We start from the raw sequence: 16227 nt of genomic DNA, 5'->3' as shown, positions 1-16227 counted from the left end.
GGGCTAAGGGTTTTCCTTTTAAAGCTGAAAGTTTGGGTGCTGGCAGCTGACAACTAGGATACAAAATCAAATGAGTTTTTTTTTTTTGAGAAATTAGCATTCTATAGGACAAGTACCTTTTACGTTTCCAGGTTTTTTTTTTACATCCTATTCATATTAATAGGATAAATTAGTATGAATAGAGGTATAGCAGTGATATAAAAAATGGACACAGAAAACACTTAAGTATTTTGTTTACTCATATATTCATAATAAGTGCCTTTTGCAAAATACCTGTTTAAATGAAGCACTGAGAATACACTAGGGTGCTAGAATCAGGCCCTGCTCTGAATCGGTTCAGTGTTGGTTGAGAGGAAGGGACCCATATGGAAAGCAAAGATTGGACCGCCGTAGTTGATTGGACTCTGTTGGTGGTACGCATGGGGCGTGCCGAGAGCCCTACTCAGTCTAACAGGGTCTGGAGATGATTTTTTAGAGGAGGCAATTCTTGAGCTAAATTTTGAAGGCACGTAGGAATCAACTCCTGATGGGCTCCTGTGGGAGGAGTGGGTGTTATAGGCAGAAAAAAATCATGTATACAAAGGGAGAGGAGTGTGAAATGATTTCATAAGTCATTTTATGGTTTCTCCGAGTATTATTTTGAGAAACCTAGCGTAATTTACTTGAAAGTACTTAACCTTTCACAAGAGGTGTGAAATTATATGCATGAGTTAGTTTTTTTTTTTAACTGAAGTATAGTTGATTTACAATTTTGTGTTAGTGTACGGCAAAGTGATTCAGATATATATATATATATATATATATATATATACACATACACATATATACTTTTTCAGATCCTTTTATAGTTTATTACAAGATATTGAATATAGTTCCCTGTGCTATATAGTAGGTCCTTGTTGTTTATCTGTTTTATATATAGGAGTTTGTATCTGCTAATCCCAGACTCCTAATTTATCCCTCCCCACCCTTTCCCCTTTGGTAACCTTACGTTTGTTTTCTGTGTCTGTGAGTCTGTCTGCATGAGTTAGTTTTCATCTCTGTCCTAGGAGAGGTCAGTTTATATGTGAAGTACACTTTCAGGAATACATCCTCCAGGGGTGGTTAGTTAGCATTTGAAAGACTCTGATCAGAAGTTCACACTTGTGAGGTGTCTTTATCTTGATACTTTTGTTAGAAAGATTTTTTCCTTTGGTGAAATTAGTCCTTTTTGCAAGAGGTGTGGATTAGCTAGAAATATTGTACAGGTAGCCCACCCTTGGAAGGGTTCAAGAATCCACTGAGCCTAGCCAAGTGGTGTTCTTGGCATTGGACTCATTTGTTCCTGTGTTTTGTATGCTGGAATCCTTGGGCAGTCTGCCGAGGTTTGCGGACTCCTTCTAAGAATGGTGTTTTTTATTTGTTTGTTTGTTTGTTTATGGCTGCATTAGGTCTTCATTGCTGTGTGCGGGCTTTCTCTAGTTGTGGCGAGCGGGGGCTACTCTTTGTTGTGGAGCACAGGCTCTAGGCGCACCGGCTTCAGTAGTTCTGGTGCACGGGCTTAGCTGCTCCACAGCATGTGGGATCTTCCCAGACCACGGATTGAACCCGTGTCCCCTGCATTGGCAGGCAGATTCTTAACCACTGAGTCACCAGGGAAATCCCTGTATGCCTTTCTTTTTTTCTATTTTTTTTTTTTTTTTTGCGGTACGCGGGCCTCTCACTGTTGTGGCCTCTCCCGTTGCGGAGCACAGGCTCTGGACTTGCAGGCTCAGCGGCCGTGGCTCACAGGCCCAGCCGCTCCGCGGCATGTGGGATCTTCCCGGCCTGGGGCATGAACCCGTGTCCCCTGCATCAGCAGGTGGACTCTCAACCACTGCGCCACCAGGGAAGCCCAAGAATGGTGTTTTTAAATGCATAAAGCAAATTAAATAAAATGCACAAGGTTATATAGGAAACCATTTGTACTGAAATATAGTTGTCAGAATATTTAAAAAAAAAATAATTGCCCTGCTCCTGGGCCCAAGTAACCATCATTACTGTGGTTCCAAGAGCCTTTTCCTGTGTTTGTTCTCCCCTGTGCCCCCAGATCACTTCGAGCACCCTTGGAGCTGCTCTTTTATTTTGCAGCAGTCCCCTTCTGTGAGCGAGTACGTGTGACCTCCAGAGATTTGGGGCCGGAGGCTGAGGCTAGAACTTTGCTTCATTTGTCATCTTGAGACAGTCTCTCAATTTAGAATTCCTTTCTCATCTCTGACTGGAATCTTGCAAATTGTATGTCTAGATGATTGTTTTCATTCTCATCTGAATGTTTTCAAATTAAATTCAGAGTAAATTACTCTAAATATCTCAAAAAAAAAAAAAAAAAGAAAGAAAGAAAGAAAGCCTAAGTCATCGCATGGATCTCTAGGCCTTTAAATCTAACTTCTGGCAGCTATTTAGTTTAAAGGCAATGGCAGTAACAACAATAAAATACGTCCCAACCTCTTCCAGGAAACGCTGGCTTTTATCTCCACATCCCAATTTATATAATGTTAGTTACTTTATACATATGTGTATACATATTTGTAAATGGGCTCATTTCCCTTCTGGCCCTTAGTAGCTATTAAGTTCTGAGAGTGGTGGTGATAAAATTCCCTTACCTACATATTGTGAGACCATCTAAATCATTTATTTTATGTTTGTGTGTGTATGTATATGTATTATATACACACACAATTAATGCTTGTAAATGTTGGGATGTGTCAGTTATACAGACTTTTTTCCCCCGCATTTTGTTGATAGCAGATACCCTTCTCATTTGTATGGGAATTTATTGAAATGGTTTATTTTCTTTAACTTCCTTTGTTACATTTTCTTTACATTTTCTGCCTTAAACCGGCTACTCCAGGAACTAAAGATGCTTCTTTGCTCTCATCTCCAAAGTAACTAACATTTTAAATGTTTTATTTTCATGTTGTCTTTTTTGCTGGAATCACTGTATATTTAACTTTAAGTGAACATTTTACCAAAAGATATGTGGTCTCCTTTTTCTTGTTAGGATTTTAAAAACAACAGTCTTTTCCTGAACACCATTTATTATTTCAGTCTGTGTAGTTATTGAATAGAGTATAAATAAAACTAATGAAATTGTTCTTCAGTTTTTATATCCTTTGCCTGGTTTGACTTGCTAAGCATGCAGATATTTTCAGTGTAATTTCATTTTTCACTTCATGTCTTAATGGGTAGCTTTCGTTTGATAAAGTAGTCAACTGTCATTGCTCACCAAAAATATGAATTAAAGGTGAATAGTCAAATAATGTTCTAAACTTTCTTGTAGTCTTCATTTACGTATTATAAAAAGCATTTTATTTTCCCATTACCACCCTCCTGTTACTTCTTCTCAAGGATCGTTCTCAGTTGGAAGGATTAAATTTGTATCATCTTGGGATACTATTATAATCGCCTTGAGTTATTCAGAGGAAAACTGTGTTAATTTAAAAATTAAATAATATTATAATTAAATAGATTTCTTCTTTTAAGACTTACGAAATATATTTATAGTACAGAAATTTACATTTAGTATGTATTTTAAGATTATAGGTATTGTTACAGGATGCATAGTGTCATGATGCCTGTATCATTTTGCAAGTTGATGTTTTCATTGCATAATGAAATATAAATGTAATGATTTATTCACTGTCTTTTCACTCCTGAAATCAGATCTGCAATGAGTGTTTTTAAATATGTCACATAGAAGCTGAATTGCTGAGTTGTATGCTGTGTTCATCTTCAGCTTTGGTTGGTATTGTGAAATTGTTCTTCCAAGTTAAATACTGATTTACTGATTTTTTTTGTGGTATGTGAGTACCCATTTCCCCCAGTCTTGGTATTATGTGATTTTCTAACTGGATTTGTGTAAATTGGTATCTGTTTTGTTCTGCCTTTCATTTCTCTGATTATTAGTGGAGTTGAGTAGTTTTGATATGGTTACTGGCTATTTAGGTATTCTCCTTCGGGGGGCCTCCTGTTCATGTATTCTGCATATTCATCCATTGTCGGGTATAGGGATTGCAGAACTTTCTCCTAGCCAATGGCTTTTCTTCTCATTTTGTTTATGAGGACTCATCTTCTATGAGTATTTTTCATTTTAATGTCAAATTTATTAGTATTAAAAAAATAAATTTATTTAATTTTGGCTGCATTGGGTCTTCGTTACTGCACGCGGGCTTTCTCTCGTTGTGGCGAGCGGGGGCTACTCTTCACTGCGGCGCGTGGGCTTCTCATTGCGGTGGCTTCTCTTGTTGCGGAGCACGGGCTCTAGGCGAGCAGGCTTCAGTAGTTGCGGCTCGTGGGTTCCAGAGCGCAGGCTCAGTAGTTGTGGCGCACGGGCTTAGTTGCTCAGTGGCATGTGGGATCTTTTCGGACCAGAGCTCGAACCCGTGTCTCCTGCATGGGCAGGCGGATTCCCAACCACTGCGCCACCAGGGAAGTCTCTGTTAGTATTTCCTTTTAGTTTGTACTTTTTAGGTATCATTTAAAAAGGCTTTTCCTGCTCTAATAACACAAAGGCCATTCTCTCATGTTTTCCTTTAAGAGCTTTTGTTTTAACCGTTAGATCTTTAAGCCTCCAGTAATTTTTTTTTTAGCATTATGATATTTTTTTTAGCAAATAGACAACTAAATTGTACCTATCCCTTCAGTGAATAGTCTATATGTTTTTCCACTGTTGGTAGTACTCTATCTGCTACTTACTGCGTTCCCATATGTATCTGTTTCTAGGCTCTCTGTTCTGTTCCATGAATCTCTTTGTCTACCCCTTTGCTTGTGCCATCATGTTTATTTCCATCACAGTAAACTTGGAAACTTGAGAAGGTGAACCAAATATGCGTCATGCTTTTTGGAAAATTTTCCGTTATTCCTGACCCTCTCCTTTCCAAATACATTATAGAATCAGTATGAGGAGTTCATGCAAACCTCGTTGGAATATTTATTTTTATTGGAATTACAGATTAATTTGCACAGAGTTGACCTCTCTGAGGCTTCTCATCAATTACTATATTTTACCTTCATTTATTTTTTCTCTAACATATAGATCTGAGTGTTTGACCTATGTCATTTTCGTTCTTTCTGAGAAACTTAACATTTCTTGCAAGGCAAGTCTACTGGCAAAACATTTCTTCAGTTATTGTGTGTGTGAGAAAGTCTTTATTTTTCCTTTTACTCTTGAGGGATAATTTCACTCAGAATTCTAGGGTGGTGTTTTTTTCCCTCTCAGCACTTCAAATATTTCACTCCAGCATGATGTATCAGGTAAAATGAACTGAGATCAATGAGCTGTTAGTGTGAAGTTTTATGTTTATCTGGCTAAGAGCCAGACTGTGTTTACCGTTTGCTGTAGCTGTAGGTTTCAGAGGCTAAAATTCCCCATAATGTCCTTATTTTGTCTCTCCTGTTGTCTTGGGTTTCCCTAATAGCTCCTTCTGAAATAAAGCCTGTGTCTTTATAATAAAGCAGCTCTCTGTTGTAATCCTGTGTTATTACACAGGAGCCCTATTGATGTTGTGGTGAGGTGGGGGGAGGAGGGTTCCATAGCCCCTCTGATTTGGTCTCATTCCTTTTCTGAGCATGTGCACCTGGGCTGTGAACTTCACAAGTGCTTCTCACCTCACCCCACCTCCCCGTTGGCAGGTGCAGGTGCACGCAGGGCCTGAAGGAGGTTTTCTCTCTTCTGCTCAGACACCAGCAATTAGTCAGTTACCCTTTACGTTTTTGCTCCAGCTGCTGGCTCCACTGGTGGTTTCTGCTCCTGTTAAGCTATGATTCTCTGTCTTTGCCTCTCTTTTCACTTCTGGGGGACAGCTGGTTTGCCCTGTGACTTGAAGTCTCTGGTATGTCTGAGAAGAGTTGCTGATTTTCAGTTTGTCTTTTTTCTTGTTGTGAGCATGGTTGTGACAGCTTTCAAGCTTCTTTTCAGAAGTCCATCGATGGCTGTCATACTTGTACATATTTTATATATATATATATATATTTCTATGAAAGTCATGATGTCGTAGATACCTTAGAATTTTATTACTGTTGTAAATGGTATCTTTTTCTAATTATGTTATTTGATTGGTTGTTGTAGGCATATTGGAAAACTATTGATTTTTGTCTCTTCATCTTCTGACAGCCTTGCTTTTTGGACCATGCCTAATTGTTGGTTTTCAAACTTATTGAGTTGGACATGTAGATAATTTCAGTCCCACTCCTCTCTTAATATGCTCTCTTAAACCTTCAAGATAGATGTTGAACGTGTTGATAGGGCTTGATAGTGGGATATATTTCTCTTTGCATAGTTTTTGCTTTTGATGTACCTGGGAGTTTTAGAGTTCTAAAAATTCCTTAGTGAAGCTTGATGTCTATGCTTTGAGTGATGTGATGTCACTTAATGGAAGAGGGTAAACAAAACATTCCCTAGTCCTTAGGGCTGTGGTACAAATATCTAGATATAATGTTACGTATAAACTTATTTTGTGGAGTGGAGCTAGAACAGGGTAACACTGACGGACCACTACCCATGTGTGGAGATCCTTACCTGTGTAGGGTATCTTTTCACTGGTTTGAACAGAAAGAGGGTGGTGTTGGGCCGTGGGCTGCTTTTCCTGCCCTTTTGTCAGTGTGGTGAGGAGAGCAAATACACGTCTTCGGATCAGGAATCAGTTCAGCTATAAACAACGGGAATTTTGTTTATTGTCACCAAAAGAGTTCACCAAATGAGATAGTAGTTTTCAGAATTACACTGTGGAAATGACTTGTCCTTTCTTCATCATCCATTTTCATTTGGGGGGTAAATTTGTTATTTTGGAGTAGGTTGCAAACCATAGTTGATTGTGCTCTGTCTGATATAACTAGAAAATCATAGAGGTGGTTTGTGTAATGGGTTTAGATCTTTGGAATCTATTTCTAAAAATCACCAAGATTAATTTGTCATAGCGCTTTGATGTATTTGCAAAAACATGAGGATTATGTATCTCCTTTTCCTCCAACATTTTAATTGTTGTTTAGTTTAAACTTGACTAATTATCACCAGCTTACATATCTTTATTTGACGGTTCAATGTCAACCCCTGCCAAACAGAGTTTGTATTATATACTGAAGATCCTTTCATAAACTCTGAAGGTTTTGATAAACTACTGTCTTGATGACCATAATGTCATTTTGACCTGAGGACTTTTTCAGATTTAAATGAGCTTGGTGGTTTATTAAATGTCATGCAGAGTTTAAATCCTGGGTAAATTTAGCTTTTGCTTTTTTTTCACTCCTTTGACTAATGATTCTGTCAGTGGAAAAGGCATGGGTAGTGGTTGATATTGTAATAGGGGTGGGGCGGGCACGAGTGACAGCTTGTGACCCTTAGTGGGGCGGTTAGATGTCCTGCTCCCCCAACAGTCAGCCTCACAGTGGTCCGCGCATAGCAGAGAGTGCGGTGAGAGACGGATCGTGGTTGGCCTTCTCCTTGGGGCCCTCCAGGCCCTCTGGCCTTGGGCTGGTGGGTGAGCTGGGGGCCTTGGGGGCAGGCTGCGGGCTGTGTCCTGCAGGGCTCCAGAGCCCTCGCCAGGCCACCCACGGTCCAGGCTCGGCCTTGAGGTAGCAGCGAACCTCTCCCCCATTCCTGCCTCCACGACCTAATGGCGGTGGCGGTGGTCTCCGTGGGTCGCAGTGCATGGGACCCGGCCCCTGATTTGGGCAGCCTGAAGGCTGGCTGGGTCCTGGGTGCCTGGCTCCCTCAGGGATGACGGCTGGGCGGGGTCTGGGGACCTGGCCCTGAGGGCGCCACCAGCTGAGATCTGCCTCCTTAGCCAGGCTGGGCACTGGCGGGAGGACCCAGGCTGGGTGCTGGACCAGCGCTCCCGGGCAGGTGACCGGCCCGTGCAGGGACCCCTCCTCTTAACGAGGCCTGGACCTCGGAGGGTGAAAGTTGAGCCTTGGGACCTTGCCCCTTCTTGTCATAACAGAGACTAACATTTGTTTGGTGGACGTTTATAGGAACATCATGACCTGACCATGACCTGACCTCAGGAACAAAGGATCTGACACCAAGAAGCTTCCAACACCTAACCCTGCCCCTCCCTCACCTTTCCTGTAAAAGGGCTTTGCTCAAAGCTTTCGGGAAGTTCAGGGTTTTTAAGGCACGAGCCACCCGTCTCCTTGCAGGGCCCTGCAATAAACCTTTGTCCGCTCCAAACTCCAACGTTTCAGTATTGTTTGGCCTCACTGTGTGTCAGGCACGCGGACTTGAGTTCGGTAACAATATCAGTTTTTTGTTTGCAGGGATTTGAACCAAGTCTTTTACGTCTTTCCTTTTAGGTGGTTCATTATATCCTGCCACCCTTGGTCTCCTTGGTTCAAAGCGGGAATGGTAAGTGTGACCACATCAGTGAGAATTCCATCGGTTACACATTCTGTTTTCATTCTATCTCCATGTGATCACGTTCTTGGCATTTTTTTTCTTTCAAGTGGAGTGGAGACTCTTCAGCTTGCGGCTGCTCTCAGAAACCACATCTCTGCTCGTGAACCAGGAGGTTGGTGATGGCAAGGAGGAGGCAAATGTCAATTCCGACAGCAATCTTCTGGCTCTCATTAGAGATGTCTTACTTCCCCAGTAAGTCCCATGCACTGCACTCAGGCAGAGAACTGTAGGGTGCCCAGGATGCTGCTGGCAAACGAGGTCCAGTGATGGGCTCGGGGTCGCAGGGACCTTATATTTTTGTCCAGGGGCTTATGCACTCACTGTAAAAGAGGTCTAGAAAGAGAGGCAGTAACTACTATGCTGCATAGGACGCAGGAGAATCTCAGTCCAACTTCAAAAACATCCATTTAGAACTTTATCTGTTTTCTACAGGGGACATGACTGGAGTTTTGCAGATTTAAAAATGTTTGTGGCCAGAGGGATAAGGTTTATTATTCAAGGTCAACATGACAAGACTCCTGAACATAAAATTGGGACTTTTCCTGGACCTACTCAGAAATAATAGAGATGGAAAGAAATCTTCCTTCCCTCCCCTCCAAACTCTTGGAATGGAAATTAAGTTTAGTTAAAAACAGAATATTTTTTTGCGGGGGAGGGATGGTGGCAGAACAGTTAATGAGTATTCACGAACAGAAGGGGATTATTTTTTTCCTTTTACTCCATTGCTCACATAGCAAACACACAATAGGATGACTGCTAAGAGCACCCAATGCAAATATGTTAAGCTCTAAAATGGCACCTTTTAATTCAGACAACACTGTAAATTTTATCAAAGAAAAAAATTGAAGTTTAAAAAAAGTGCATGCCACATATCACTATTAAATAAATTTCTTATAAAATTAAACAAATGTTGGAAAGCGTGTCAGGCATTAAAGCGCATGCCTGATCCTGCTTCCTCAGGGCCTGGCCTGCAGTCTGAGTCAGTTCAGCAAGTTTTCAAGGATGGCAGCTCCACCAGATGCTCCCCGATATTTGTTAAACTTCTCAAGATCTGTTCTTATTAAAAAACCTTTTTTTTTTTTTCACAATATAGAAACCAGATCTAATTATATTCCAAAGAGCTCAACCACTCCTTATTGGCTTAGGAAGGTATATTTAAGAAGTGTGTAGCCAGTGTTTGACAACCGTTCTCCCAGCTGAGGGAGCCTGTCTTGACTGATGGGAGCTTGACCTGTGACAGCTTGATTTACAAGCTAGCCCCTTGGTTCTTTTTGCTTCCTGTGCTTCTGCACTTGCCTTCAGGGAGACTCCTGGTAATACATACAGTAAGAGTACTTTTGATACTCAAAGCAAGAAAATGATTATCTATATGAAAAAAAATTAAACTTTGTCATGTGGAGCTTTCTCAGTGATAAACTATCAATGAATATATTTTTGGTTGCATTTGTTATATATGCATGTGTGCATGTGTGGTTTGTACTTAATGTGGGTAAATATAAGATTCCAATCTTGTGTCATGGGATTAATTAATGCTATCAGTACCATCTTATCTGCTACCTGACGACTTGTACTGAAGCATTTTTCAGGACCTGAGATGTCCCCCAAGAGGGACAGGATTTCTTCCAATAAGACTTCTCAGTTTAACAATAGTTTGTTAACACCGATGCACATTTGAAATAAAATCTCATCGTTTCTAAAGTCTGCCCACTTTTGGAACAGTCTGTAGTATAAAAAGTATTGAATCTGTAATTTTAGTGCTCCTATTTTATTCATTTGAGCTATCATAAATAAAATGTATTTCCTTTAATGGGCATATTTACCTTTTCCAGAGATGAGGAATTAAAGAGGAAAACACAAATGTAAACCACATGGCAACTCAAGAACAAATGTAATGTAGATGAGCTCAGGTTTTGATTAAGCAATTTGAAATGCACTTCGGATAATGTTATGGGATTTATTGGGATGTGGTGTGGAATGTTTTCAAACCTTGCGTACTGATTCTGATGTGAAGTGTAGGTTTGGCTCTGCATTTAATTCTTTAAGCCTCAGTTTCCTCATCTATAAAATGAGGATAATAGTACCTAATTTAGAAGATTCAAAAATGAGGATTAAATGGGATATTTCTTGTAAAGCACTTAGTACAGTGTGTGAGACATAGTACGTTCTTTTTTTTATTGTTTATTTTATTTATTTTTGGGTGTGTTGGGTCTTAGTTGCAGCATGCGAGATCTTCGTTGAGGCGTGCGGGAATCTTTCGTTGTGGTGTGCGGGCTTCTCTATGGTTGTGGTGTGCGGGTTGTTTTTTCTCTTCTCTAGTTGTGGCGTGTGGGCTCCAGGGCGCATGGGCTCTCTAGTTGAGGAGCACAAGCTCAGTAGTTGTGGCACGCAGGCTTAGTTGCTCCGCAGCACATGGGATCTTAGTTCCCTGACCAGGGATCAAACCCACATGCCCTGCATTGTAAGGCAGATTCTTCACCACTAGACCACCAGGGAAATCCCCATAGTACGTTCTTGACAAATATGTAGCACCCCTACTATTATTATTAGGAACATTGTAATCCCTCCTATTAAACTTTAAAATGAAGATTGTAATGGTACAATAATAGTTATACTACATACGTCATAGAAGTGGCCATTAAATAGATGCTGATGATTGTGCCCACCTGGCATATATAGTAAGGGCTCAATAAATATTATGTAAAAAATTTAAAAAAATGAAATACCAATGATGAGTTCATTTAACTTTGATACTGGAAAACTAGAAACCTTGACAAGGAATTCGGTCTTTGAAGATAGCTCTTGGTAATTAATAAGTTTAGAAATGCTCATAATGGAAAATTCATGTTCTTCAATGAGTATGTGCATATAATGGCTTAAGAATAATGAAGTTTCTAGAGTTTATAGGAGCTATATAAAACCTGCTTCAATGTGCAAATAGACATATTAATGTCAATCCTTTTAATTTTGTTAAAGTTTTAATCCTTCTTTGACCTTAAAAATTACTTTGGGTAAAGCCAAGGTGACAATCTTTTCAATTTTTTCACCTGAAAGTGTTGTATTAGTTAAGACAATTTCTTTTTTTAAAATAAATTTATTTATTTTATTTTTTAATTTTTGGCTGAGTTGGGTCTTCATTGCTGCACGTGGCTTTCTCTAGTTGCAGCGAGCGGGGGCTTCTCTTTGTTGCAGTGCGCAGGCTTCTCATTGCGGTGGCTTCTCTTCTTGCAGAGCACGGGCTCTAGGTGCACGGGCTTCAGTAGTTGCAGCACGCAGGCTCAGTAGTTGTGGCTCATGGGCTCTAGAGTGCAAACTCAGTAGTTGTGGCACACAGGCTTAGTTGCTCTGCGGCATGTGGGATCTTCCTGGACCAGAGCTCGAATCCGTGTCCCCTGCATTGGCAGGTGGATTCTCAACCACTGTGCCACCAGGGAGGCCCCAGTTAAGACAATTTTATTTGCAAACAGTAATACTTAACTCAGACTAACTTGCAAAGTAATTATTTGCTCACATAACTAAGAAGTCAGAGACTTGTGCTGGTGTCAAATATAGCTGGATTCAGGGGTTTGAATTATGTCTACAGTACTGTGTGTATGTCTCTTTCTTACCATCTCTTCTCTGCCTACATCTATGTGGCTTTGTTCTCAAAGAGGCTTTTTCTACTTGGTGGTTAAGTGGCTCCTGGTTGATGATTCTAGCGAAAGAGTGGATGTCTTTTTTTTTTTTTTTTTTTCTTCTTTTTTTGCGGTTTGCGGGCCTCTCACTGTTGTGGCCTCTCCCGTTGTGGAGCACAGGCTCCGGATGCGCAGGCCCAGCGGCCATGGCTCACGGGCCCAGCCGCTCCGCGGCATATGGGATCCTCCCAGACCGGGGCACGAACCCGTATCCCCTGCATCGGCAGGCGGACTCTCAACCACTGCGCCACCAGGGAGGCCCTGGATGTCTTTTTTAATGGCTGTTACAAAATTTTCAGGGAGCACAATAATTTAATCTCGTTAAATACCATGTAATATCTCTGTTCCAGGTGCTTTTCAGAACTGTGGTGAGATATGAATGAAAATTCAGTTGTAAGAATAAATATCATATTAAAATAAGTATTAGTTATGGTTCTCAGAGAAACAGAATACGAGATATATATATATGTGTATATATATATATATATATATAGAGAGAGAGAGAGAGAGAGAGAGAGAGAGATTGAGATTTATTATAAGGAATTGGCTCACATGATTATGGAGGCCAAGAAGTCTTAAGATGTGCAGTGTGCAGGCTGGGACCCAGGAGAGCCAATGGTATAGTTCCAGTTTGAGTCTGAAGGCCTGAGAACCAGGAGAGCTGAGGGTATACTTACCAGTACCAGTCTGAAAGCTGACAGGCTGGAGACCCAAGAAGAGTTGATGTTTCCATTCAGGACCAAAGGCAGCAAAAGACCCATGTCCCAGCTCAAGGAAGTGGGGCAGGAGGAGTTCCTTCTTACTCAGTCTTTTTGTTCTATTTTGGTCTTCAATGTAGATGAGGCCCACCCACAGTAGGGAGGGCAATCTGCTTTACTCAGTCTACTGACTCAAACGTTAATCTCATCCAGAAATACTCTCACTGACACACCCTGAATGTTTGGTGACACACCAGTAATCAAACATTGGTGGCCTGTGGCCCACTCAAGTTGACGTGTCACCCCATCTGTCATAGATAACATGAGTGAATGGCTTACTATATAAATTGTGAATATCAAAGAACTGTTAACCCCTTCTCACTGTGCATGCTTTGCTTTCTAAAGAGATGAAGTTTAGTTACAAGCATTTGTTTAGTGCCTTTTGTATGTGGAGGATTATGTAATAACCACATATAGAGAGTTGGTATTTGAGTTAGACTTTGAAACCTGGGTATGCTTGGATGGAAGAGGAGTGGCTACCCCAGGCAGGAATGGGGTAAGCAAAGGTGTGGAAGTGGCAGAGTGGTGGGCAGTAAGCAGACCAGCTTATTTCTAGCAGAAATCTGCATGTGAGAGTTCTGTGAAATAAGCTTGGGAGAAAATGTTTTCTCTCTTCATCAGCCCATTCATTCACTGATACTAATTGTATCCATCTTATTTCATAGGATATTTCTAATAATGACTAAGATAGGCACAGCCTCTGCCTTTGTGGAATGTATTGTCTGGTAGAGCCAGATCTTTCATAAATTAATAATTTTTTTAACCGTAGAAGTTTGTAAGTCATGTAAGTCATAAATGTTCAAGTATAAATTAAATAAATATCAAAGCTGCCTTTCTTAAACTGTGGGCCTACACCATGTTTATGAACGTGCTGGGGAACACATGTTCTTTCTGAAATATTCTGTGTGCTTTTGAGTTTTACCCATTTAACTTTTTTAAGCTCAAGGTTTCTCAACATTACATGACATTAGGACACTACTTACTAAAGCTTATCTGTTAACATCACCCAGAACTCTAGATTCCTTTGATCACAATCTTTAAATACTATTCCATTATGGGCATTTCCATGTCAGGAACAAGAAAGGGATGCTCATCATCAAAACTTTAACTTTGGATTATCAGTGTTAACTAATAATACAAGAAAATTAAACTCTAAATATTCTATTAGTTTTTCTATTGGTGCATAACAAGTTAACACAAAGTTAGCAGCTTAAATTGACATCTGTTGATTAGGTCATGCTCTGTAGGGCAGGAGTCTGACTTCGTGCGACTGGGCTCCTAGCTCAGGATCTCGAGCTGCTGAAATTGCATGTCTGCTGGGCTGAGTCCTTGAGTGAAGACTCCGGGAGGAATCTGCTTCCCAGCACACTCAAGCTGTTAGCAGAACTGTTTCTTGTGGTATTAGTTTCTCAAGGCTGCTGTAACAAATTACCACACACCGACCGGCTTAAAACAACAGAAATGTATTCTCTCACAGTTTAGGAGGCTGGAAGTCTGACATCAAGGTGTCAGCAGGGTTAGTTCTTTTTAGAGACTCTGAGGGTGAATCCACGCATCTCTCCCAGCTTCTGGTGGCTGCCGGGCATCCTGGGTTTATGGCACCATCTCTCCAGTCTGTGTCTGTCTTCACATGGCCTTCTGCCCTGTGTGTCTGCCTCACATTTGCCTCTGCCTCTCTCTTGTAAGGACATCTGTCATTATCTTTAGGGCCTACCCTTAAATTCAGGGTGATCTTACCTCGAGATCCTTACCTACATCTGTAAATCGCTTCTGCCTCTCTCTTGTAAGGACATCTGCCATTATATGTAGGGCCTGCCCTTAAATTCAGGGTGATCTTACCTCGAGATCCTTACCTACTTCTGTAAAGACCCTTTTCCCAAATAAGGTCACATTCGCAGGGGGTCAGCACTTGGACATATCTTTTGGGGGCCATTATTCATCCCAGTATACAGATGCAGGACCAAAGTCACTGTTTCTGTGCTGCCTCATGTTCTTTTAGGTGCCCGAAATTCTTTTCATGTGGCCCCTCCATCTTCAAGTCAACAGTGGTTTGTCAAATCTCCTTCATGCTTGCCATTACTCTGACTTCCTCTTTGGCCACCAGCTTGAGAAAACCATCTGCTTGTTGAAGTTGGTAGTAGTGTTCATTGGTAATGTGGATCTTGTGATTAGAATATATGTGTATGCAAATCTTGGCCCTGCCATTGACTTGGTGTGTGTGCCCTCACTTCCTCCTTCCCCTTCCTGCTTCCCATTTCTCCTCCTTTCTTCAAGATAGTTGAAATGCCAGGAGCATAACTGCTATCTGTATGGTTAATGAGGAAAAGTTTTTTTCTGGGAAGAAAGACAAACCACATATACTCAGAAAATTACCATGACTTTTTCCAGCAAAGAGATAAGATTTAATTTTAAAGGTTCATGCAGAAGAGAAGAGGCAATATTTAATGAAACTTAAGCCCAGAGTGACCTTATTAATTAAAATCAGCACCTCTCCGAAGTTTTATATCAAAGTCATTATCAGTGAAATCTTAACATTGAAAGTAGTCCTCTGCTGACTCTTTGAACTTTTTTTTCTGACACTTGTTACGCAAGGGGAGAGCATTGCTCTTTCAGTACTTAGCTATAAATAGGACTACATCCTCCACTCAGGAAACACATCACTACTCTTGGGGAAGAGGAAATTCTAATATTCCTACAAATGTAAATAATGTAATTTGAACTACCTTGTGTGATTGTTCATAGGACGTTTAAAACCCTTTCTCTCCTCTTCTCTCCCTCCTTTCTCCCGTTTATCATATAAATGATATATCAAGTGACTTCTGTGTGCCAGGAACTCAGAATACAGTGGTGAGAAAGATTGAATCCTTGCCCCTCGGTGTTCTTACAGTATAGTGGGTGAGACAAAGCAGTAGATAAATAAATATATAAGGTGATTTCAGTTAATTGTGAGTGCTCTGAAGAAAATACAGAAAATGGTGTAAGTAGGTAGAGAGTGACACCTGCCGTATCAGTAAACAAAGGATGTTGTGGCCATCAAGCCCTCAGCCACTGCCACCACCCCAGGCTGTGCACCCTGGGGGGATTCAGGGTGGAGAAAAGCAGGACACTGGCCCCAGATAGCTAAGGTGCCTATCAAAGGAATGATTTCACTCAGCCCAGACTCTTGCATCTTCCCATACAGAGAAAAGTGCTAGATTCATTCACTTGAGGTGTCTGGTTTTCCTTTAATTGACAGTAATCTTTTGATGTTCCGACTACCTGCCTGGTTTTTGTTGCAAAAACTCCTGTATATCCTGGCTCCTCCCTTACCTCTCTGGAGTAGTTCCTCAGAGCGACCTGAGAGGCTGCCTCTCAGGCAAGTCCTCAACAAGTCTGCCAAATAAAACAT

General features: G+C 40.9%; 1 protein-coding gene across 5 annotated transcripts in view; it reads left to right on the top strand.

Moving 5' to 3' along the window:
• ULK4 (unc-51 like kinase 4) overlaps window positions 1-16227 on the top strand; it is a 549109-nt gene that overhangs the window by 204162 nt on the left and 328720 nt on the right. For all 5 annotated transcript variants that reach the window (XM_082638146.1, XM_082638145.1, XM_082638142.1 and 2 more), the window contains 2 exons: window positions 8308-8359; window positions 8458-8602. In XM_082638146.1, the coding sequence (XP_082494272.1) occupies window positions 8308-8359; window positions 8458-8602 (197 nt within the window). The remainder of the gene's footprint in view (window positions 1-8307; window positions 8360-8457; window positions 8603-16227) is intronic.

Source organism: Mesoplodon mirus (assembly GCF_964341445.2).
Source record: "Mesoplodon mirus genome assembly, chromosome: 12".
NCBI lineage: Eukaryota > Metazoa > Chordata > Mammalia > Artiodactyla > Ziphiidae > Mesoplodon > Mesoplodon mirus.
Note: the sequence above shows the minus strand (reverse complement) of the source record. Positions and strands in the feature narration are given on the sequence as shown.